Source organism: Calliopsis andreniformis, unplaced genomic scaffold, assembly GCF_051401765.1.
Source record: "Calliopsis andreniformis isolate RMS-2024a unplaced genomic scaffold, iyCalAndr_principal scaffold0022, whole genome shotgun sequence".
Classification (NCBI taxonomy): domain Eukaryota; kingdom Metazoa; phylum Arthropoda; class Insecta; order Hymenoptera; family Andrenidae; genus Calliopsis; species Calliopsis andreniformis.
In genome coordinates this window covers 12,914,749-12,938,130 of record NW_027480432.1, presented here as the reverse complement: position 1 = coordinate 12,938,130, position 23,382 = coordinate 12,914,749, and the positions used below count along the sequence as shown (strand labels likewise).

Sequence of the window (23,382 nt, the reverse complement as noted above, 5' to 3'; positions counted from 1 at the left end):
GAAGATAGCGCAGAGAATAGAGTTCACTGTAGTTTTTGGGAGTGTTATCAAGAAATAGTATCGAAGAAAATTGATTATGAGAATGATGAAAAATCCTCTTTAGCTCACGAACTTCAGTCATATTGTGGATTACCTGTAATAAACCGAAAAGAAATGGCATCTTTAGCCAAAATATGCCTGTGTTGTCCAGCCAGCACAGTATACAGTGAAAGGCTTTTTTCCGAGGCTGGTAACATATACAAAAATAAAAAAAACCGCCTTCTTCCTGAACGTGCAGAAACTTTAACATTCCTTCATCACAATTTGCCTTTAATAAATAAAAAAGTTTAATTATCACTCTTTTAATACTTTATATCATAATCATACTTATGTTACACACAGTATGTATAAATATAATATATAATAAATAAGTAAATACATATAAGTACGCTAGACAAAAAACATAAACATTTTTTTATTTCTGTGACATCACGATATTACTAGTACTAAAATTCAAGGCCGATCAATCGGCTTTTTTGCCGATTAGTCGCCGACTAATCGCCGACTACAAAAGTACTGGTTGGTTAAGCCGACTAATCGCCGACTACAAAAGTACTAGTCGGTACATCTCTAATGTTTTATCTTTGCTTGAAGGAAATCATCTAACATCACGTCCATAATGTATGGTCTAACTATGTATAGTCTAAGACCTAAGAGATATACGATTGATGAATATGTTGACGGACATACGGACACACGTAAATAACGTTTATTTCGATATTTTTGCACTCTCCCTTAAGCTACTCTTGAGAAACATTTTTTGCTATCACTTTTTAAACTATGGAGAATAAAAAGAAATGTCTTACGTAAAAGTTGTGAACTCAAGCAGTAGATATACAAATGATGGAACATTAATATCCATTCCATTAAAAAAAAAATAGGAACGCAGCCCTTTTCCCTCCGCTAGAGAAAAATCCACCTGAATCATTTAACGTAGAAAAAAATTTAAGTCGATATCTGCAATGGTTTTGGAAACATCACTTAGTAACAGTTTATCTAGGACACCCTATGTATTATTAATTTTATTTTAATGTTACATTTCGGGATGAGATTTTATTAGAGTTTATTACAACCCACTTAAGTACAACCCATTCTCATGAAGACGGATAGATGTCATGAAATTCGATGCCCTGTTTCTATTTAAACCAATTCAAAATTAATAAAATGGCGAGTTAATATCAATTAACTAAATTAATTTTGGTCTACCTTTAATGAAATCTCACACCTGGAAAGAAAAAGTGATCGATTTGATGCAGTATGACCCTTGAGTAAATGTAGATACTTAAATATTTGGGTACTCTGTTATACTGTTATACATTAATATTCACTCAAACTAGGATAAGAGATCGAAGCTAGTACACAAAATGCTCTACTGACATAGTGTTCGATTTGCCTGCGCTTTGCAATAATAATACTTTAATTAAAGTTAATATACTTATATGCTAAACTAATAATCAGAGGATTCTGTAATTTTGCAAATGATTACAGAGTAATAGTAGAGGAAAAGTTTTAATACATGTTTTATCTCTTACGGTTCAACTTTTACAACGCTTTAAAAATCTCAGATATTTACAGGAAATGGAACGCGGATTTTTAAAACTTTATAAAAGTCAAACCGTAAAAAACACAACAAAATGTATTAAGACTAGTTTGCTCTATTTCGACCCTTCAATACATCTGTAAATTTATAGAATTCTCTGACTGCTAATTTAGCATATAAGTATGAAGGCTTCGAGGCATTATCATTGCAAAATGGAGGCAGATCAGACATTATGTCATAGCACATTTTCTATTCTATTTGAGCTCCCCTACCACCCTCGAAAATAGTATCAGGCCGCACACTGCTCTATCCTCGACTTGCCTGCAGCGTTGAATGAACCTCATGTCTATATCACTTGCACTCAGGAACGGTATACGTAAGAAGAACAATGGCGGCTCACAAGTAATCACGTGACTCACGTCAACAAATAACATTTACAGTCACCTCGGAAAGTAAATTAACGATTGTCATATGCGGATAAATAAATGTGACATATGATAAAGCCTAAACACACGCCTACCCACAATCGTTGACTGAATATTTTATCGGTCTCAAAGCCGATTATACATTTTGTATATCAAGTGTGTTCTTATGCATTAGATAGAAAAAGAAAAATTGTTCAGTCCGTAGTCGGCCTGGACTGACAAAATTGTCTGTCCATTATGATAGCATTGGAAAGTATGTTAACACTTCAAAATAGATAAGTATTATTATATTTTTTAATCAACTTAGTAACGAGTGTGTTATGACTTCATAATAGTTTGGAATGGTACAGATTAATTTATCATTAACGTTCATGTTTTTATTATTCTACTTAGTTTTTAACGCGTCTATAAAAATATGTGTACTCTTTCTATCATTTTCTGACAAACTTTTTCTTAAATGATTCCATAGATACTCTATTGGATACATATCAGAGCACTGGGGAGGCCAGTTCAATAATTTAGTATTATTTCCATAAAAAAATGTCATGCTGATTTTAGCTTTATGTAAAGGACAACTGTTTTGTTGAAATATAAAATTATTTTAAAATCTCATTTCAGTGCACAATTAAATTTCGATGGACCTGCAGATTAATAATAATACCGATAAAACCGATTTCGATGATCTTTGGATATATTGTTAAGTTCATCATTCTAAACAACTTTTTCCTATACATATAATAGTTGGACGGCCTTAGTTTCCGAGATATTTGCAAAATACTGTTGCTACTACTATATTGAATTCTAGTTATGTATACGTATACGTCCGTGCCAGTGACGCGTCACTATACGACGCGACGGCCGTTTTTCTGTTGTTTCTACAAATATAGCACGAGCCCGATAAGCAATATTATAAGCCAGGCTTCGGAATTAACTGCTCTTTTCGGCCGATTTTCGAAGGCGACGCCTCCTTTCTCCCTCGCACGTCACTTCTCTCTGCGGCGGCCCTAGTGCTCGGAAGGCCTCAGTCGCGTGCCACAAGAATCGTGCGTCAGGGGATACCACTGACAAAACAAAAACGCATCAACAGTAGTACCTCATGGGTGATGTGGAAATCTATTGATATAAGTGTCGTCGCCCAAATGCGCCACGCACGATTTTTGTGGCACGCGCCTGAGCCTTTTCGAGCACTAGGGCCGCCGCGGAGAGAAGTGACGTGCGAGGGAGAAAGGAGGCGTCTCCTTCGAAAATCGGCCGAAAAGAGCACTTAATTCCGAAGCCTGTTATAAGCCATAAACGATGGACTATCAGGAGTCTCGGTAGAGACTCGCGCCAAGTACATATGCATCACGAGAGGTGGGGATAACTGGCGAGAGCTCGCCGAAACTATCTATACACGAGGATCTGGAGAGGAGATGTTGGAACTTTTGAGCTTTTTAAAAGTATCTTAGAAGATGTTTTTTTCATGGGAGTTGATTAATTATAACTCTATGAACCTTCATCGACGTATTGATGCAAATATTAATGAAATTAGTGTATGCCTTATCGAAAAAATAGCATATTAAGCGGTTCGTGTGCCGGAAAATGGGTGGTAATATTCTAGGAATATGTCTGTAAGAACTATATCACTAGCTGTGTTCGAGCGAGAAAGATAGACTTATGTAAACTTGCGCGAACAAGAAAGATGTCAAATGCGATTTTCCTAATCCTAAATCAATTTAAAAGTGTGTCAACATTGTTCGATTGAAATGATTGGTAACATATCAGGAATTTTAGCAGAGATTCACGCCAAGTATGAATGAATAATATGAATAATATAGTGAAACTTCTTTACAATAAATGTATTTTTATTGGACAAATAAAAATGTTTATAAACTAGCTGTGTTATTTTTAGTAATCGTGTACTGATTGCCGGCTTTTTTTAAATTGCTGTGACTATTATTTTAAATCAGGTAAATTTGATGATTTTTCGTTTGACAGTTTGTTGAGATAGAGGTTATGTATTTGAGTTTTATTATTTCTATAACTGTGTACTTTAAATGAAAGTAATAAAGGAGTTTATATATTTTGAGTTTAATTTATGAATTAAATTTATTTTATGGTTTCAGTTATTTAGGCATAAGCATTATTTATGCGCTTATCAGTTTTTATATTTATAGGTAGTTAAAGTAGAAATTTTTGTAAATCAAGCACCAATTAATAATCAAATTAGAAGCTTTTTGTGCTTAAAAGTATTTAAGTTATATACAGTTACTAATTATTACAATTCTTTTAATGAAATGAAAATATCGTACACACAGTTCGAATTAGAATAACAGCCTCAACTATCAGGGTTACAGTAGCAATAATAAGTAAAAAGGACAGGAAAGAAAAATCATATGTACATATATGTTAGTAGAAAATATAGTATCATAAAAGGAACAAAAATAAAAACACAAAAAGTATCTTATTACTAAATTTATTAATTATAGAAAGTAATTATTATTTTTTGTAGCTACAATCACAACAACAGCCACAACTATCAGGGTTACAACAGCCGTAAATAGATATAGAAAAAGAAAATCATAAGTAAACATCACTTTAAGAGTCATGAAGAAATTGAAAAAAAAATAAAACGTACTTGGCAGGCCCTTTTACCCAAATGCTGACTTTTTCTAGTTGTTCTATTTGAATCGGCCTTCATCCTCTTGAATTAACTTTTAAAATTCTCAGTTTATTATTTTCTATTAACATTAATGGAGATTTTAATAAATTTTTAAATTTACCGCTAGATGTCTCTATAACTTTTACCGACCCGGTTAATCAACCGTTATTTACTTTATCAATCCTATTGATTGATCGTTATTTAGTTTATCGATCCTTATCGCTGCGTAATCAGTTTTGCTTATTTCCTTACTTTCTAACCTCTTTGTTATGAGAACTAATATATTATTTATTTCGTCTCTGCTACCTTTTTTCGCCATTCCCTTTATTTGCTGTGTTAAATCTTCTGTTTCTCTATTTTTTGATGCTATTTTCTTGTGTGTGTTGTTTATTTACCTCTAACATTTCGGTTTTCTTTCAACTGTCTACGTTAACATGTATCATACTGTAATGTCCTCATGTACGCCCCGAAGTACTAAAATCATTAGAACTATTAACGGATTTGAATTTATCAGAAAATGATTTAAGTAATAGTGATTCCGAATAAATATAGTGTTATTATTGTGAATATTTCATTTAATGATTTAATTCTTTCAATTTATGTAGAAATGTCAAATAATATTCAGAATATATAGGTTGTTCCAGTTTGTTCCGGCATAACTTTGCTAGCATATTCTACAAGTCAAATGAAAAAAAATGTTATATAAACATAGGCTCTTAAATGCTTTTTTAAGAAATTATAATAAAAATACAAAATAACAACAGACTATTTTCTCAATAGATCTACATTATAATTTCATTTTAAAATGTTATTTGTGTTTATAAATTTGAAATTAGCATCCAAAAAATAGAATTTAGTGCATTTTTAATTTCTTCTTCATCTTCCTTTATTGCAGCAAATACGTCACGAATCCTTTTAGTAAACTTCTCCTTTCACACAAGGAATTGTTCTTTCTCAACCTATCCATCATTGTGGATAATGTTCAATTAACCATTACCGTATTGATACTCTGCATGTTTTGAAATAGAATTATAATACGAGTCCATCAAGAAAGCAGTGCATTGTTATGTTGTATTCTTATTACTCCTTAAATAATAGATTTAAAAACCTATGGTTATATCTATAATATTTCTTTCTTCATTTTGCTTGTAGAATAAGAATTGTAAAATTATGCTGGAAAAATCTGGAACACCCTGTATATTACTAACATTAAACTGATAAAGAGTATTTTTTAGTGGAATAAATTTGTCCTACTAGGTCGCCGAAATATTACACTGTGCGAATGTAAGTATGCGAGTCACAAAACCACGAAGCCGCCATTATTCTTATATGTAGCATCCCTGCTTACATTTGATAACAAGACAAAGGAAGTGGCAGTTCTCTCTTTGCTAAGTGAAAGAAAGCCATATATGTATACTTACATAGTTACTGCTCCTACACTAAGTAACATGCTAGCTGATAAGAGAATCGGCAGACTGGTAGTGAGAATCCCACGGTACCGGCAGAAAAGATATTCAATATCCCTGATTAATACCCTGTAGATTTCGATACACGTGTATATCCGTGTATTTTCATGTATTTCCGTGTGTTTCTAGATCTGTGCTGTCGTGTATTTTTAGATCTGTGTACGCATGTATCAAACACTACATGGATTCAAACACAAATATACTAATTCTATGTGTACACCTGTATCTTTAATACATGTACAAAATCATAACTAGTAGTTTAACCTTTAGGCCAGTTATGACTCAAATAACGGCTATGTAGGAACCCAAATAAGGACCACTCCAGTTCTCTAAAGGTTAACTAAATTCGGCTAGATCAGTTTACCTCCGACGAAGATCGTCACTCAGTTGAACTAATAGGTTTAACCTTTGGGTCACTTGTAGCACAAGTATGGGCCATTTCATGGGCTACTCCGGCCTTCTAAATAGTTAACCGAGTTCAGTTACATCAGACTACCTAACATTTCTTTTAGAAATTGTCACAATAAGAGGAGCGTAAATCGCGAAAGTATTGACACTAATAGACAATAAATTTTGCTTGTTACTTTCATGGAATTGTATATCGAAAAAGGACAGAGTAGAAAATGGTCTCTCATTCTAGCATTAGCATGATCCAGTTTAAGTTATCTGAGTCATAAACAAGAAATGAAAATCCTAAAGACTTAATTTCCTGCTATTTAATTTCTTTAGAACTATTCAGTAAAAGGTTTAACCCCCAAAATCACACTTAATCTTGTTGACAAACAAAGACTTGATATTATTCAAGATGCCAAAACTGTTCATTCACTTTAACTAAGTCCCTACTTAGAAAATAGTTTCATAGTAAATTTACAGTCGGTCCGAGTACGATCTTCTTCGGAGGCAAAACTATAACCTTGCTTTATTCAAGCTTCTACCTGGAAAATAGTTTCGTAATACGTTCACACCCAGTTCGAGTGCGATTATCTTCGGAGACAAACCTGCCATCTCACTTTATTTATGCTTCTATTTGGAAAGTAGTTTCGCAGTAGGTTCACACAGTCAGTCTAAATGCGACTTTTCTCGGAGACAAAACTGTAACCTTGATCTACCTAAGTTTCTACTCGGAAAATAGTTTCACAGTAGTAGGTTCACATCGAGTCCGAGTCCGAACTTCTTCGGAGACAAAACTGTAAGCTCACTTTATCTAACCTTCTACTTGTAAAATAGTTTCACAGTAGGTTCACAGCCAGTCCAAGTGCGATCTTTTTCGCAGATAAAACTGTAACCGCACTTTATCTAAGCTTCCTTCCGTGGAAAATAGATTGGACAGAAAGCTGGCAGCATCCGCCTCCCTTTTGACCTTCCCACTGATATTATTTCAAAAACATGCAAGCCCCACCGCGGAGTTCAAAAATCTACGATGAGCCGATCGTTCGGGTAAAGTCTAGCCTTAAAATCTAATCTTAAAATCTACAGATCCGTGGATCTATCTGGCACAGAGCTTAGCGGCTACCATGCAAGTTTACCTTGAAGCCGTCATAGGTCCACGAACCGAACTTGAGGACACAGGTCTGCTCGTCGAATGGGAAGTACTCGACGTCGATCTCGCAGGACGATTTATAAATGGCGGGAGGCTTCCACTCGACCAATCCTTGATGGTAGATGGTGGCCTTCGTGGCCAAGGTCACCTCGAAGTTGCCGTCCGCGCTGCGAGCGAGCACATTAGTGGTTCTGGGCGCTGCGGCGGTCGAGCTTACTTTGTATTTCCGATTCGATACCAAAACGACTTTTTTTATTTTTTTTTTTTATTTTTCTCACAGTGCTTTTTTATTTTTTCATACAGCCTTTTTTATTTTTTTTCTCGCAAAATGAATTTTAATGAATTTTGATCCCTCACCCTCCATCAAAACAAATTTCAATAAATTTTCGGTTTTCTTTTTCCTCAGAGAATAAATTTTAATGATTTTTTGTTTTCTATTCGTAGAATAAATTTTCATCTTTCGTTGGACTTTCTACAAAGGGCAAGTTTTTTTATTTATAATCCGCAATGTAGCGGACAGGGATCTTAAAGGGTATGGTTGCAGGTTTTCGAGATAATCAAATTTTTCCTATAAACTATGTACGATTCTTTGCAGACGCAAAGTTTAAAATTCCATCGTAGATGTAAATGTAAATAGCTTTTGAGGGATTTGAATATTAAGTATAGACGGAAGTCGAAGCTAGCGAGCCAGAAGGTGAAGCTCCTTTCTCTGGTGCCCCCCCGTTCCCGCATTTTCACGTAAACATGAAACTCACGAATGAAACAAGACATCAATGTAAATGTGTTATCCTTATCCTGACTGTTGGGTCAACTACCCTAAGCTTATCCTGCTCACGTGCATTTGTTTACATTTGCTGTTCCGTCTCATTGGAACGAGTACTTATAAACGTGTGCACAAGATAGTTGATGATATAAAAGACGTAACGGTGATAAAAAATTATGAGAAAATTCCCTGAGCTCTATAGGGTGTTCCACGTAACAGTTTTCACGATTTTTCAAGAGCTTTCGATAATCTGACAAAAAAATATTTTAAACAAAAGTTGATCAGTTTTCGATTGACTATACGTTGCAATAAAAAAAGTTCGAAATTTGTTTTTATTGTTATTGTCAAAGCCACCTTCACTTTTTTAATTGGCACTTTGTATTTTTGACTTAACAGTATTATAGTTCGTATCAAGACGAATTTAACGACCTAGTATACCATGACCTTCGGATGACTTTGAAGGCAAAGAAATGAAAATTTCAACAAATAATGACAATCTGCTTAAATGGGTGATAATAACTTGTTTATTATTACGACTCGAAATTACATTCAGTTTAGAAACCTTGACTAAATGAACGCAAATATGATTTCTTTTACATGCGCCAAGTACTAGCAACATATCTACGTTTTCACTAGTTGAATATATTTTCCACAAATTAATGTTAAACTACGATTTGCTCTTGTAACAAGTTACGACCAAACAGAACTGTTTCAAGTTCTAGTCACCAACTACATTAATAGTTAAGCCATTACCTGTTAACATTTTTTCTTTGTTGTGAATTGTCGACAGTTCCTAAGAATAACCAATGCAAATTTACTACGTAGAGCAGAATTGTCATTATTTGTTGAAATTTTCATTTCTTTGCCTTCAAAGTCATCCGAAGGTCATGGTATACTAGGTCGTTAAATTCGTCTTGATACGAACTATAATACTGTTAAGTCAAAAATACAAAGTGCCAATTAAAAAAGTGAAGGTGGCTTTGACAATAATAATAAAAACAAATTTCGAACTTTTTTTATTGCAACGTATAGTCAATCGAAAACTGATCAACTTTTGTTTAAAATATTTTTTTGTCAGATTATCGAAAGCTCTTGAAAAATCGTGAAAAGTATTACGTGGGACACCCTGTATAAGAAAAAGATAAAAGTTTGTTGTCTTTTGAAAGTTTTCTTTAAAATTTATAAAACCAAATTAAAATAATTTAAACATTAAAAGTTATTAAAATATCAATATTTTAACTTCAATTCTATCGATTTTAAAACAAAATTACAAGCAACAAAAATTGCTTTCTTTCTTTTTATAAAGCTCTGAGACTTTTTCATAGTTTTTCACCAATTTAATTTCGCTAATGAAGTAAGTACAAAATTATTGTTTCTCCAATCATTTTAAACTTAGATTGTAAAATAGAAGTTTTCCATGATTTCAGGTCAAAATTCTCAATGTTTTTAAATTCTCGTCTTCAAAATTTTCAGTTTTTAAAAATTCTTCTCTTCGAAATCCTCAATTTATAAAAATTCTCCTCCGAAATCTCCAATTTTTTAAAATCACTTATATCGATATGTGTGAAGTTTAAAAATACAGGGAAATATGGCAGTGAAAGTTCCAGAAATTCTCAAGTTAACGACAAAAGTACAGATCCTTACATTTAGTGAATTTTCGGAAGAGTTTCATCTGTATACTGTAGTATATTTCACTGTCGCTGTGTCGTTTCAAGCAAATACGTGTCCATAAGGAATTAAAAGTATCGTTTATAGTATTTGGCCTATTTGAGGTAAATAAAATTTGTACTTAACATAAAAAGTTTGACTTTTACATTAACAATAAACAACGGTACGAAAAAACTGATAAATTATACAAAAATTCCCAGAACTTTATGAAAGCAAAGTAAACAATTTTTTTTTAAATTGGTACAATTTAAGTTAAACATAATCAATTTTTCAATCAATTTTAAATTGAATTATATTAATTTAGAAAAAACTTACAAGAGCCAAAAGTTGTTTATTTCCTCTTCATAAAACTAAATTTCTTCATAACTTTTCATGAATTGTTTTGTCTCGTATATTTTCTTATATTGGTAAATATTACGTTTAATATCAATTGTGCTGACAAAAAATTCACGGTGTTCTATAAGAAAGAAATAAACAATTTTTTCCTGTTGCAATTTTTGTTTAAAATTGATAGAATTCAAATTAAAAATTCTTGAAGAATTAATAATGGTGTGTTTCAAAACATTTAAAATTTCTCTGTAATTTGCTTCAAAACCTACATTCTTCAAGAACAAACTATTCACGAATATACAGGGCGTTTCAAACAAACGAGAAGTTATTAACGAGAATTAAAAAGAGACTAAACATCTATGTTTCCATCTTCTAACTAAAACTTCATTTTATGACCTTTGATTTGGCATAAATCTTATTTATATTTTTTTAGAATCCCCAAGTAATAACGACCTTTCCAAGTTTGGCGAAAAAAGTCAAAAATTAAATTTTCCATTAAAATAATATTTACTTTTAAAAGACACTGAACTACAAATTTCTTCAGACTCAATTGATTTTCATAAAAATAAGCCCTAATGATAATAAATTATTTAAAAAATACATTTAATTTATTTGTAATTGTTCTATTTGTTTGTTTCAGTCAGCTTCTCTCATTTGCCAAAGTATCAATAGTCTTCAGTATATACTTTAATTTTTTAAAAATAAAGAAAAACTGTTACAAAAATGTAAAGTTGTGAATGTTGTACCAAACGTCTGTAAAATTGATATATAGAGTGTTACAACCATGTAGAACATTTTTGAAGGATAAGTTCTACATACCTAGACGATGCAAAAGGGGCAAGAAAAAATGTTTAAAAGCACATATACCCAAGAACGCATAATTCTGTAGTTACAGGACAGTTTATATTACGTAAAATGCTGACTCATTTCTTGCCTGCACGATATGCTATTCTCTATAAGGTTACTAGACCTAGGGGTATTTCAGCTCTTTGAATGAGTGACACACACTAATAGGTCTTAAAGAAGGTATCATACAGTATGCAATATAAAATAGTGTACAACTAAAAAACTAAGCGTTTCCGGATATATGTGCACATGAACTTTTTTAAGTATCTTCGTGTCTAGAATATACCATCCAAAAATGTTTCACATGTTTGGAAACACCCTGTATGTAATGTAATCACTATTTCAAGTGTTTCCACTAAACGAATTAAAAAACTTTTCGAACAAAAGTAATCAGTCAGTTGATAAGAAACTGCAACAGCACAAATTTGTGAAAAATTTTGTATCCAATAGAAACTCAGGGTGATTTAAATATGTAACAATGAAAATATATAATTTATGCATGTTTGAATTCTTTTTGTGAAAATGTTAAGGGTCTTAGGTTGAAAATCAATTGGTTTAGGAGTTATGATTTTTGGTTCGAATTCCTATGTACGTGACACTGTGCCTCGCCAGTGTGTTGGACGCAATGTTGCCTGCACCATCTGGACGTGTATAGGAAATTTCGCTTGTAGAGTTCGCTTGGCTACATGAACGATAAACAACAGAGCAGTAACCGATAATGTAGCAGAATAGTAAACGATAAACGTACACAAAGTTCCATTAATTCTATCAGAAATAGATCTAGCGGATGCAAGGAATTTCGATTAAACGTATGCTGACTTGCTAAAAACATGGTTCTGGGAACGTTGGTCAGGCGCCGCTAGTGGCTAAATCCATGAGTGGCGGGGTCGCTTATTTGACGTATAATCTGACATATCGACATTCTATTCAGCTGTTGTATAATCAGTAGATTTCTAATGATTTTATGAGTAAATATAATTTTGTTTGCTTATTTGTTACAAGTGTATATAAATATTTTTTCTTTAATAAATTTATGGTACAGAATACGTAACGCAGACATACTATGGGAAATAGTTTATTGATACAGAGTAAAAAATACACTTTAAAAGTGATATAATTCCATTCCTATGGTTTATTGTTTCAGATAGAAATATAGAAAGTGTAAACATTGGTTTTTTAATTTTACAGTAATAAAAGAGTAATTGAATTAATTTGAAATTTTTATTACTATAAAATTAAGAAACTAATGTTTACACTTTCTATATTTCTATCTGAAACAATAAACCATAGGAATGAAATTATATCACTTTTAAAGTGTATTTTTTACTCTGTATCAGTAAACTATTTCCCATGGTATGTCTGCGTTACATATTCTGTATCTTAAATTTATTAAAGAAAAAATATTTATATACACTTGTAACAAATAAGTAAAAAAAATTATATTTATTCATAAGAAATTAATTAAGAACATTAGAAATCTACTGATTTTACCACAGCTGAGCTACAAAATTAAAGTAGAATTTAAGTTGAAATAGAATGTCGATATGTCAGTTTATGCGTCAAATAAGCGACTCCGCCACTCGTGAATTTAGACACTAGCGGCGCCTGAGCGATGTTTCTAAAACTATGCTTTTAGCAAGTCAGCATACGCTTATTCGAAATTCACTGCATCCCCTAGATGCAGTTCTGAAAGTATCAATAGATCTTTGTGTAAATTTTACTTGTACAATTACACTATTGTCCTGCTTCTTCTCAAACTTTATTTGTTATACACTTAATTTTATAATCTTCATGGTTGTTATGTATTTATAAGTTACCACTTTACTGCTCTGCCGCTTACTACTCTGTCATTTTCTATTTGTATGGTCGCATCCTAATGCAACTAGATAGTACATAGGTTATAAAAACAAAAAGACATATGTATACGTTAAAGTGGAAGTGGGAAGTCAGTAAATGTAAACTTGTGAATGTACAGGGTGTAAAAAAATGAATGGTCGTGGCTTTCAGAGGTGAATCTACACTGGATCGGTGGACATGTGTAAAAGACCCATCCGTAAAATTGTTTATAACATTGAAAATTAATGTTACTTTTTTTTATTACGTCATTGTATTCAGATCGTTTAGTAGAGAAAATGTTTAGAAGGAAATATACGCCGCAAACGAACTGTTTAGTCAGGAAAAATGGTTAAAGATTTGACATCGGTTTGACTATGTAAAGTGACACATAGGAGCATGGATGTACTACTATTCTAGTACGCGGTAACGTCTATTCTGATTGTGAGTCCCAGCATATTGGTGTGCGTACCCCAATGGAGGATGCCTAGCATGGTGCACTCATAGACCCGATTCCAGTTACTTTTCTTTCTTTTCAATACTTTCAATATGATAAAGCAAAATTAACAATCGTGAACTACAGGATTACATATAATTTTAGTATATTTACTTGTCAATTCGATGTTAAAACCTTCTATCTCCTTGTTATTTCATCTTATTTTTCGGAACACATTCCATTCAGTACTAATTTAGTCTTAATTGTTACAAATTCACTAATAATGAAACCACTGAATGACGTGTAGGGAAATGCGGGGTGCGTGGTTAACACTGGGTTATGTTAATACCATTTGTATTTTCAATGGTCCAAGCATAGATTAAATTAGGGAAGTTGAAACAGTTAATTTCTATCATTCTAATTTTGATCGCCAAAGGTGTAATATTTTTGAAAGACGCGAGCAAGGTCTGTTTTTGATGTATATAGCAATTTTACTTCTCTACTGGCTATACGGGCGTCGAAGCTATCCTTAGGCCTCGTTATCAAACAATTTGTAACACATACACATGTGTACTTCGCAACATATGCATGCCACCTCATATACGCTACAGACGAAATATTTTATATTTGATTTCTGTATTCCACGCATTCGGCATCCCCTACAGACTACCCAGTGTTAACCACGTCCTAAGAAAGTTTTTTCTTCAGACTTTGTCAGTAACTATTGATACACAATAAGTAAGATATATAAACAGTAGTGAATGTATACTAAAAAATGTCGACTACATTCACTAATCACATTAGTGAAACTATATCGCCACTAGTAGTTGTTTACATGTGCTGAACCATCCATTTCCACTGCAACATGTGCATCATTGAGATTGTAACTGTCCCAAATAGATGGCGACATTGATATCGTATTGTCTCTATTTTTTAATAGCTATCAATATATTTTTCAAAATGTCCTGTTTTCCGGAGATTTATATACCTAGACATACTTAGAAAGTGAAACCGCTCGATCCTATTCAGCATTTGCCACTGCTGGCAGCTGCTGTTGTTGCTAACTTGGTTTACAATTTTCCATTAGAAGACTTTTTGTGATGTCCAAAACTAAGTTTCTAACTTTCAACTAAAAAATTCCGCAATTGAGTCAATCGTGTTCTCTAGAATCTGCAGGGACCTCAGAAACCTGGCCTTTACTCTGTTGAGGTCAGCAAAGCGGATTGTCTCGAGGTCTCTGTAGGTAAAAAAAAGTAGACATCCTGTATACATATATAAAAATCTTCCTTTTATATAGGCTGGACCTCGACGCCAAAACGCGATACTCGAAAGAGTCTAACTCGGTTTACAACTTCGTAAGGGTTCTTTTGGTACATTAGGTTTCAAAGGTAAGCAAGATAAAGTATTTTCAAGTCCTTATTAATGGTTTAATATGATAAATAGACTTGGACGAATAATGAACTACAGTAATACCTGTTTAGTTGTTCGTAGTTCTACCTGGAAAGTTGGTCAGAGTTCTATTTGATTATTTGATTTCAGGCAGAGTCCTAAACTGACTTCTTTAAAAAAGTTTTCAAATGAGGTCAGCTAACCTGACAGAATTTTGGACAGATATGCAGGAAGCCAGATATGATATCGAACCATAACCAACTACCTCAGTAACACTATATAAACTTACAGTTTTATAGTATATACCAGGTTGAAATTTAAAAACACTGCCTAGAATCTGAGTATCCCTGCCTGGCCAACATTTATATTCTGTGTTATCTGTAAGCCAAGTAATTGTTTTTTAACGTTTTCATTACTTTTTAGTTTTCTCCGAGTAAACTACTTTGACAAATAAAGACTAGAAAAGTTTCGAGTTATTTCAATTTTGAAAATTAAATTTTAATCCCTGAAATTAAAATTAATGTTTAAAAAATAACATTCCTAGAATAGTGACGGGATGCGAAATTCAACGTATTCAACTTATCGATTCATTTTGACAAATAGCAAATATTACGGAAACACAACACTTTTTAACAAAAATGTATTTTAACTAAAAAATTTCGTTGCAAATAATTTATACTGTTATTAACACTCCCAGCACTGTAGCCGTTTTTCTTGTCATATTGAAACTTTATTAATACATAGTGTCTGCTTTATTAATACATAAATTGATTAAATTGATTAAAATTAAATTAAATTGATCTTTTTTATGTTGCAAACTAATAATGTAAGTATGTATGTACATGTTTGTTTTAGTAGCGCATATGGTAATATGCTTTCTATACATTGTAAACTTTTACAGTTACGACTATTAAAAATGATTTTCTTAAGTATCTGTTTTGTATATAAGGTGTAACAAATATAGTCTTCGATATTTTAGGAAGTGGCAAGAGATCCAAATTGAAGCACAAAATGTCCTATGATATAGTCTCCAGTCGGTCTTCGTATTGCAATAATAAAGCCTTAAAATTAACATACCTATATACTAAATTAACAATTGGAGGATCCTGTTATTTTACAAATGCATAAAAGAGCAGAAATGTCTTAAAAATTATCTAAAGTTTTAAAAATTCAAGATGTTTGTAAGAAATGGATCGCGGATTTTTAATTCTTTATAAAAATTAAACCGTAACAGATAAAACAAAATTTATTAAAAATTTGTTGCTCTATTTCTGCACTTCAATGGATCTGTAAAATTACAGAATTTTCTGATTGTTAGCTTAGCATATGAATAGATATGTTAAGTTTAAGGCATTATCATTATAAAATAGAGACAGATCGAACACTATGTCATACGACATTTTATGATCTAATGTGGATCTTCTATCACCCTTTCACATGTCGTAAATTATATTTGTTACACCCTGTATAGCAAGCTGATAAGGTAAATATACTTACAACGTAGCGATACTTCTTTTACTAATCAGTAACATAGAAAAAGGACATTAGTGTATATATTTGTAAAGTAAGCAGTTTCAGTAATATTAACTTCAAAAGCGCTGTTATTTTATGTACCGATAAAGCAAGCATTTTTAGTAGAGATCTCCATTTCATGAGCATTGAAAATATTTGTGTACATGTATATCGAAATACACAGATTGTACTACACGAATACCCGGATCCGGAGGTACACAGATATACGGGTATCGAAATACAGGGTGTTTCACGTACCTAGGCCAGGCTATAGCTCTTTAACGGTAGGAGATAGAAAAAAATTTTATTAGACGAATTTAAACAGTATTGGATGATGCGTGTTTTGGTATATGTGTCTACTCCAAAAGTGGAGGCGTTTCAATGATTTTAAGGTTCTCTCTATATTTTTTCTACAGAACTGTACAGTTTCTGTACACTATGGGAACTAAAAAAAAAAGGTATTAAGGTACTTAGGTCGAAAATTAATTGCTTCGGAAGATATTCTAACTTTGTTGTCATACTCATGGCCGTGATGTCGTCAAACAGAGAGCTCGATTGTTGTATGTTGATATTAAAGAGCCTAGCCGAACAAGGAGGTCAAAAGTGCCCCCAAACCAAATTCGACTTGTGATGAGTCATTCGGTAGCTTATCTCAAAAAATAGTTGGTGCCATTTTCAACCCTCTATCTCAATCTGGAGCGTAATAATGGGGGTAAATAGAAAATCACGTTTTTTGGAAATTACTCGTGCCTTATTGAATAAAAAATTCGAAAAGAAATCAGAGATCCTAACAAAAAAGTAAAAAAATTACGTCAAGTACATGAAAAAGTCGGTACTGTGTCACAAAAAGATGTGAAATCGAAATGCGCTGCAAATACATAAAGGTGCTTTCCAACTACGCTAAAGATGACACAACTATGCACAGCTAAAATGCTGTGTTCAACTTGGCGTGTCCAGGCAAGGTATTCTGAGATCATCAATAGCATACCTTCTCTCGCAGGTTTTCAGATAATTTGTGAATTTAAAACTCTGACAATATGAGTAGATTTTTATTATGTTGCATGTTAAAATATTTCTAAGGTCATTTATCGACATCAATACCTTGCCTTTCACAGACGTACAACTAACTCATCAATTAAAAATAAAGTTTTAACACATTGCGTACAGTTTCATTAGTTTGCAATTTCTAAATAATTCTTATTCATCGACACCTTAACCTTGCCTGGCCACGCTAAGTTGAACACGACATTTTAGCTGTGCATAGTTGTGTCATCTTTAGCGTAGTTGGAAAGCACCGAATCTTACATTACGTTACATAATGTCGCCTTTGCATATTGCTGGAATGCACCTTTATGTACTTGCAGCTCATTTCGATTTCACATCTTTTTGTGACACAGTACCGACTTTTTTATGTACTTGGCGTAATTTTTTTTACTTTTTTTTAATTTTTTCTTAGGATCTCACTTCTTTTTACAAAGATAATTTGCATAGGGAATGAGCTCAGATAATTTTTAATATTATACTTTATACAGTAAAATATACAAAATGCTTTTTGCATATTTATCGTGCATAAACATACGCAGTTTAGTAATAACAACCACAATTAACACCTTTCAAAGTAAAATATGTATGCATTTTTAGCATTTCATGGCCAAGCTTGTTTTTCTACTCGTAAATCATCAACGGATACCCACGTTGTACCATTATCCCTTACCATATTCGTGTAATGACCATCGGCAATACTTTTACCATGGTGGAAAACCGCTGCCTTAAGTTTATAACTGTGATCTCCCATTTGTATTTTACTAGTAGGTATTGCTTTGGTGTAAAAATTTTCCACTTTTGTTGTTCTACTACTATTGTGATCGAACAAAAGTAATTTTGCAATAAGATTTGTTTGGAAACAGTTATATTGACTTTCTTCATTATATTTGTATTTGAATCATCAGAATTATTGCAAGGATCTGTAAGATTTATCCATCCTGTGAAATTATGTTTTATTATGTCTTGAAATTCAAATGATTTTTTTAACATCTTGGGCAGTGCAAGGTGTACCACACAATTTATACTGATAGTAGTACTTGTATAATTATATCTGTTGTAATAACCATATATTTCTATCGTAATTTTTCTTGGAATATTTATTATATCAATATTTGAAATTTGTGTTCGATTATAGAAGAGAAATTTGTCAACTAGTTAATTACAAACTGAAAGCAGTTAAAACAATGAAATGATAATGTTTTAAATGATAATTCTGGCTGCAATTTGTTAGAACATATTTCGCACAAGCATGGCACAAATTTTCAAAAACTTGTGCGAATGAAGATGCTTCTCCATTCTATAACCTTCTACTACTGATAACCTCCCTGCCGGTGCGTCCGAAATGTCATTCGACATTTGGCAGGTTCGTTTTCCAATGACGGCCGCCGAGCCCTGCCTGCCGAATGATCCCGAGAGTCGACAAACGAAACATGTGTTAGTTCCTTTTGGCTGAATGCGTGCGTGTAACGTGTATACGTATTATGTTGACGAAAATTTGCCTGAATAAGAAGAATCAGAAGAAAAATCGTACAATTTTTGATAGATCCATGACACGATATTATCATATCTCTGTCATACGTGGACCAATTTTATTGAATTTGATCTCATTGGAAAGCTCAGATGCGGTTTACATAAGAAAAATGCTTTTAAATTTAGAAAGTATTGTCCGCATAATGAGATATTAATAAAATAAGTCTCAGGTAAGGTTGGAATAGCCGAATCTCGAGTAAAGATACACGGCAGCGACAGTCAACATGTATACAGGTTATTACCTCATGTACTTGGCGTCTAGATATTTCAGACACCAAGATACATGTCGTAGAATTTCTTGATATTTTTAAATCGGTAATTAAAATCGTGAAAAATAAAAAATGCAAAAAATGTCCAAAAAATGCAAATTTCGCATTGAAACAATCACGGAACTATAATCATATTTTTACAGTAAATGTTGTTACTTACTAGTATCCTTGATTTTTTCAGATTTTTCGGTTTGGTGCGCCATAATAAAAAAAATCAAAAGCCGATGTTTTCGTCGTTTCTGTCGTGTCAGAGTAACATATACGTCGAATTTTCGTACATTCTTTAAAAGACAAGTGTTTTGTGGAATGTTAAATACTTTTGCATTTAGGAAAATAACATAAGAATTACAGAAAGTAAATGAACTCGTCCGATGAAAACTATGCCGAGAGATTTATGTTTCGAAATGTCAATGGTATATTCTGAACAGCGTCAATGGTACAACGACAGAGCGTCGGCTGCTAAACCGCTGCATATTTTCTGATCACGGTTCTCGAGCCTCCTCTTTTTAGGCTCCATCAGTTTTTATACTCATTATATTTTTTTTAAATTTCTAACCCTGCAATAATAATCAACATTTACTTTTAAATGTTTTTTTAGAACATTTTAAAATATTTTAATCTGAAATATCTATAAACATAATTCTGGAGTGCTTTTCACGATTTCGCTTTTCTTATCATATATGTATTGTCACTTAAATTCTTATGAAATAAATTATAAACGAATTACAACCTTAGTTGTATATTTTGCCGTTATTTCTAGTGTTCCTTTAAATTAATCTCTCCCTCTCTCCCTCTCTCTTCGAAAAATATATGTTGTAGGTGTTTACAACAACCTCAATATTTAACGGAAAAAGCTATAAGGGTCATTCTGCTCTAGATGTACTAACCCACTCTCAGCCAATAACACTTTCTTACAATAATCACATTTTTAAGTACCTGTTTAATTGTTCGTTTCCGATTTGTTGAAAAAGTATTGTTATTCGATGGTACCTGTCAAAAACTGTATGTTCCGCAGAAATTTGAACAAAAATATTCAGCATCCAAGAAATAGCTTCAGTTATTAACGCAGCGATAAAGATTCAGAACACATTCTTTTAAAGTATGTACGAAAATTCGACGTATATGTTACTTTGAGGCGAAAGAAACAACGAAAACATCGGTTTCTGATTTTTTTTACTATGGCGCACCAAATCGAAAAATCTGAAAACAATCAAGGATACTAGTAACAGCAATATGTATTTACTGCAAAAATATGATTTTAGTTTCGCGATTGTTTGAATGTGAAATCCGTGTTTTTTAGCATTTTTGCGTTTTTTACTTTTTACGATTTCAATTACCGATTTAAAAATCTCAAAAAATTTTACATTTTATTCAATAAGGTACGAGTAATTTCCAAAACACATGTTTTTGTATTTACCCCCATTACTACCCCCCAGATTGAGATAGAGGGTTGAAAATTGGCATAAACTAGTTTTTTGTGATAAACTACGGAATGACTCGTCGCAATTCGAATTTGATTTTGGGGCACTTTTGACCTTCTTATTCGGCTAGGCCCTTTCACGGAATATTTTCAAGTTACATCACTTTTTATAAGCTTATAATATAAATAAGCAATTTCGTCATGATTGCAGCATCAACTGGCTCGATACTATTTGAAATAACTATTTTTTTAAAAATGTAGAAATTGAAATGATATTTCATTTTGAGTAATCATTAATGTGTAACAAAATACACAAATATTTAAGTAAATTTACTCGAGAGTCATTCTACGCTACATAGATCACTTTTATCCCTCGATGTAGCTCACAGATACATTAGATACGATACGAACAACATTTTGCTGATTTTGAATTTGTTTATTAAATAAAATGTATGGTAAGTCATTTTCAATCTTTCTACATACACACATATTTCATGTCTTCTTTTTAGTCTCTTGGTATAATTTTAATAAAAATATTCGATTGTCCAGAAAATAATTTACCATATACTTTGTTAAATAAAAATGTAAAGAAAATAGATTTTTCACCAAGAAGAAAAAAGTCATTTTATGAAAAGCATTTCAAGAAATACGGTAATATTTTTTTTCGAATTTATAATAACTTCCACCGTTGTTAAAATGATTTTTAAGCACAAAGAAAATGATTAAGGAATATCAATCACTCTCAATTAAAATAAAACTTGAAGCACATAAATATGTTCAACAGTTTCCGAAATAAAAATTTCCAAGTATAACCCATTGTGCAAGAACAAACAAATTCTACATTAGTAAAATACTGACTTAGTATCGTATATATGAGCTACATTACATTCCAGGTTCAATTAAATCTCAGACATCGAGGGAGTAAAAAATTATCTATTCGGTGTAGAATAACTCTCAGGTAAATGGATTTAAATATTTTAGTATTCTGTTATATTTCAATATTCTAAATATATTTCGATACATGTATATCCGTGTAATTCCAGATCCGTATACAGTATACAGTATTCCCTCAATAGCGAGCCTCTGGAGTTACACGTTAGTGATTCCAAGTCTATCCCCACTCCTAGCGGGGCGACCCCTTGAATCGAGTAGGATTCTGGTGTCTGATCTGGGTTCTGTATAGGTGAGACAATAATAATGTACTATTAAAATTTTTTTATTTTTAATTTCTCATCAGTGAAAGTTTCACTAACTGATTAGTAAGATTTTTCCGATTAAAATGGTACCAAACACGATATAATTTCGATCATATTTATTTACTAATGTATGAAAACATTTTCCGAACACGAGGAATGAATTTGTCAATGTGAGTAAATTACATAAGGAAATCAAAAGCGCGAAAACGTTTTCCCCGCACATTACGGGTTTCATGAACCGATTGTACACTTTGAACCGTTTTGTTTTCCATCTCCGCTGTCACTTAAAAGTTTTTTAGCTCAGACGTTACAGCAAGTGAAAATAAAACCAAGCATGGCATAATTTGAACTATTTGTAAATTATAAAGAGAAATATGTATGTAATGAAAGAAATGTTAACGTTTGTTAAACCGGTAAATATAATTCAGATCATGTTTGGTATCATTTCAATTGAAAAATTTTCCTCAATATGACGATGAAATTTTTATTCGCAAAAAACCAAAAATGAAGAAGTTTATACCTTCTAATGACGTTACGTTAGTGTTGTCTCACCGATACGCAGGCATTTAAACCTCTAAGGGACTTCGGCTGTCAGTCCCTCTCTCTCTCTCTTTCAATCACTGTCCTTTTCTGCAAGAAAAGCAAACCGCTGAACCTGATTTCGAAGTAATCTAACGCCGAAATTCATAGTACCTACTCTTCAGAGAGATCAGACCAGTCCCAAAGTTGGTACCACTATCGCGAGAACACTGTGCATGTATTCCCTAAATACTGAAACTCTTCCCACGGATATATACAGTATTCTCTTGATAAATGTGAAAAAGTCCTATGCGTTTAATGTGAAAGTTTTATCCCTACCACTAAGATAATTAATTTTGGAACCAGTGAAACGATTAATGCGGTGGAGTGGCGCACAAAGGTTCGATCGCCGGACAGTGGAAATAAAATCCGAGACCGAATGTCCGTGTCAGACAAAATTTGTTTACTTTTTATTTCTTTTTGCACGCAATTTTGTTAACATATTCCTGGTATTTTTCTAATTAAGATGATGCCAAATATGACACAATTCGAATTACATTTACTTATAAAAGCATAATTTATTATCTTTTACTATTACTGTTAATAAATTAGAAACATAGAAATTATTAATAAAGTTTAAAATAATATTACGTCTGGAATGTATGTAATGTGACGTATAATTCGTGTCTTCTATACGATGAATGTACATGTAAACAGGACATTTGTAGATTTCTCACCAACAATCGTGTAGTGAATTGTAAAATGCGACATAACTTGCTTAATCTTAATGGTATGTACCTGAGTACTCGACACATCCGAATGTCGGATAGCTTGATCGTGTCGGATAAGCTCGATCGCCGCGGGTAACCTGACGCATTCGGCTCAGATCGGCAAAAGTCGGTTACTAGGGTGAATTCCTTCCATACTCAAGCTCCAGATTCGATTCAGAAGTCTAATGTTAAATTTGAAATGGACT

General features: G+C 32.6%; 1 protein-coding gene across 1 annotated transcript in view; it reads right to left on the bottom strand.

Moving 5' to 3' along the window:
* Nachralpha4 (nicotinic acetylcholine receptor alpha4) overlaps positions 1-23,382 on the bottom strand; it is a 160,436-nt gene that overhangs the window by 101,035 nt on the left and 36,019 nt on the right. The window contains exon 5 of the mRNA XM_076391263.1: positions 7,638-7,818. Coding sequence (XP_076247378.1) covers positions 7,638-7,818 — 181 coding nt within the window. The remainder of the gene's footprint in view (positions 1-7,637; positions 7,819-23,382) is intronic.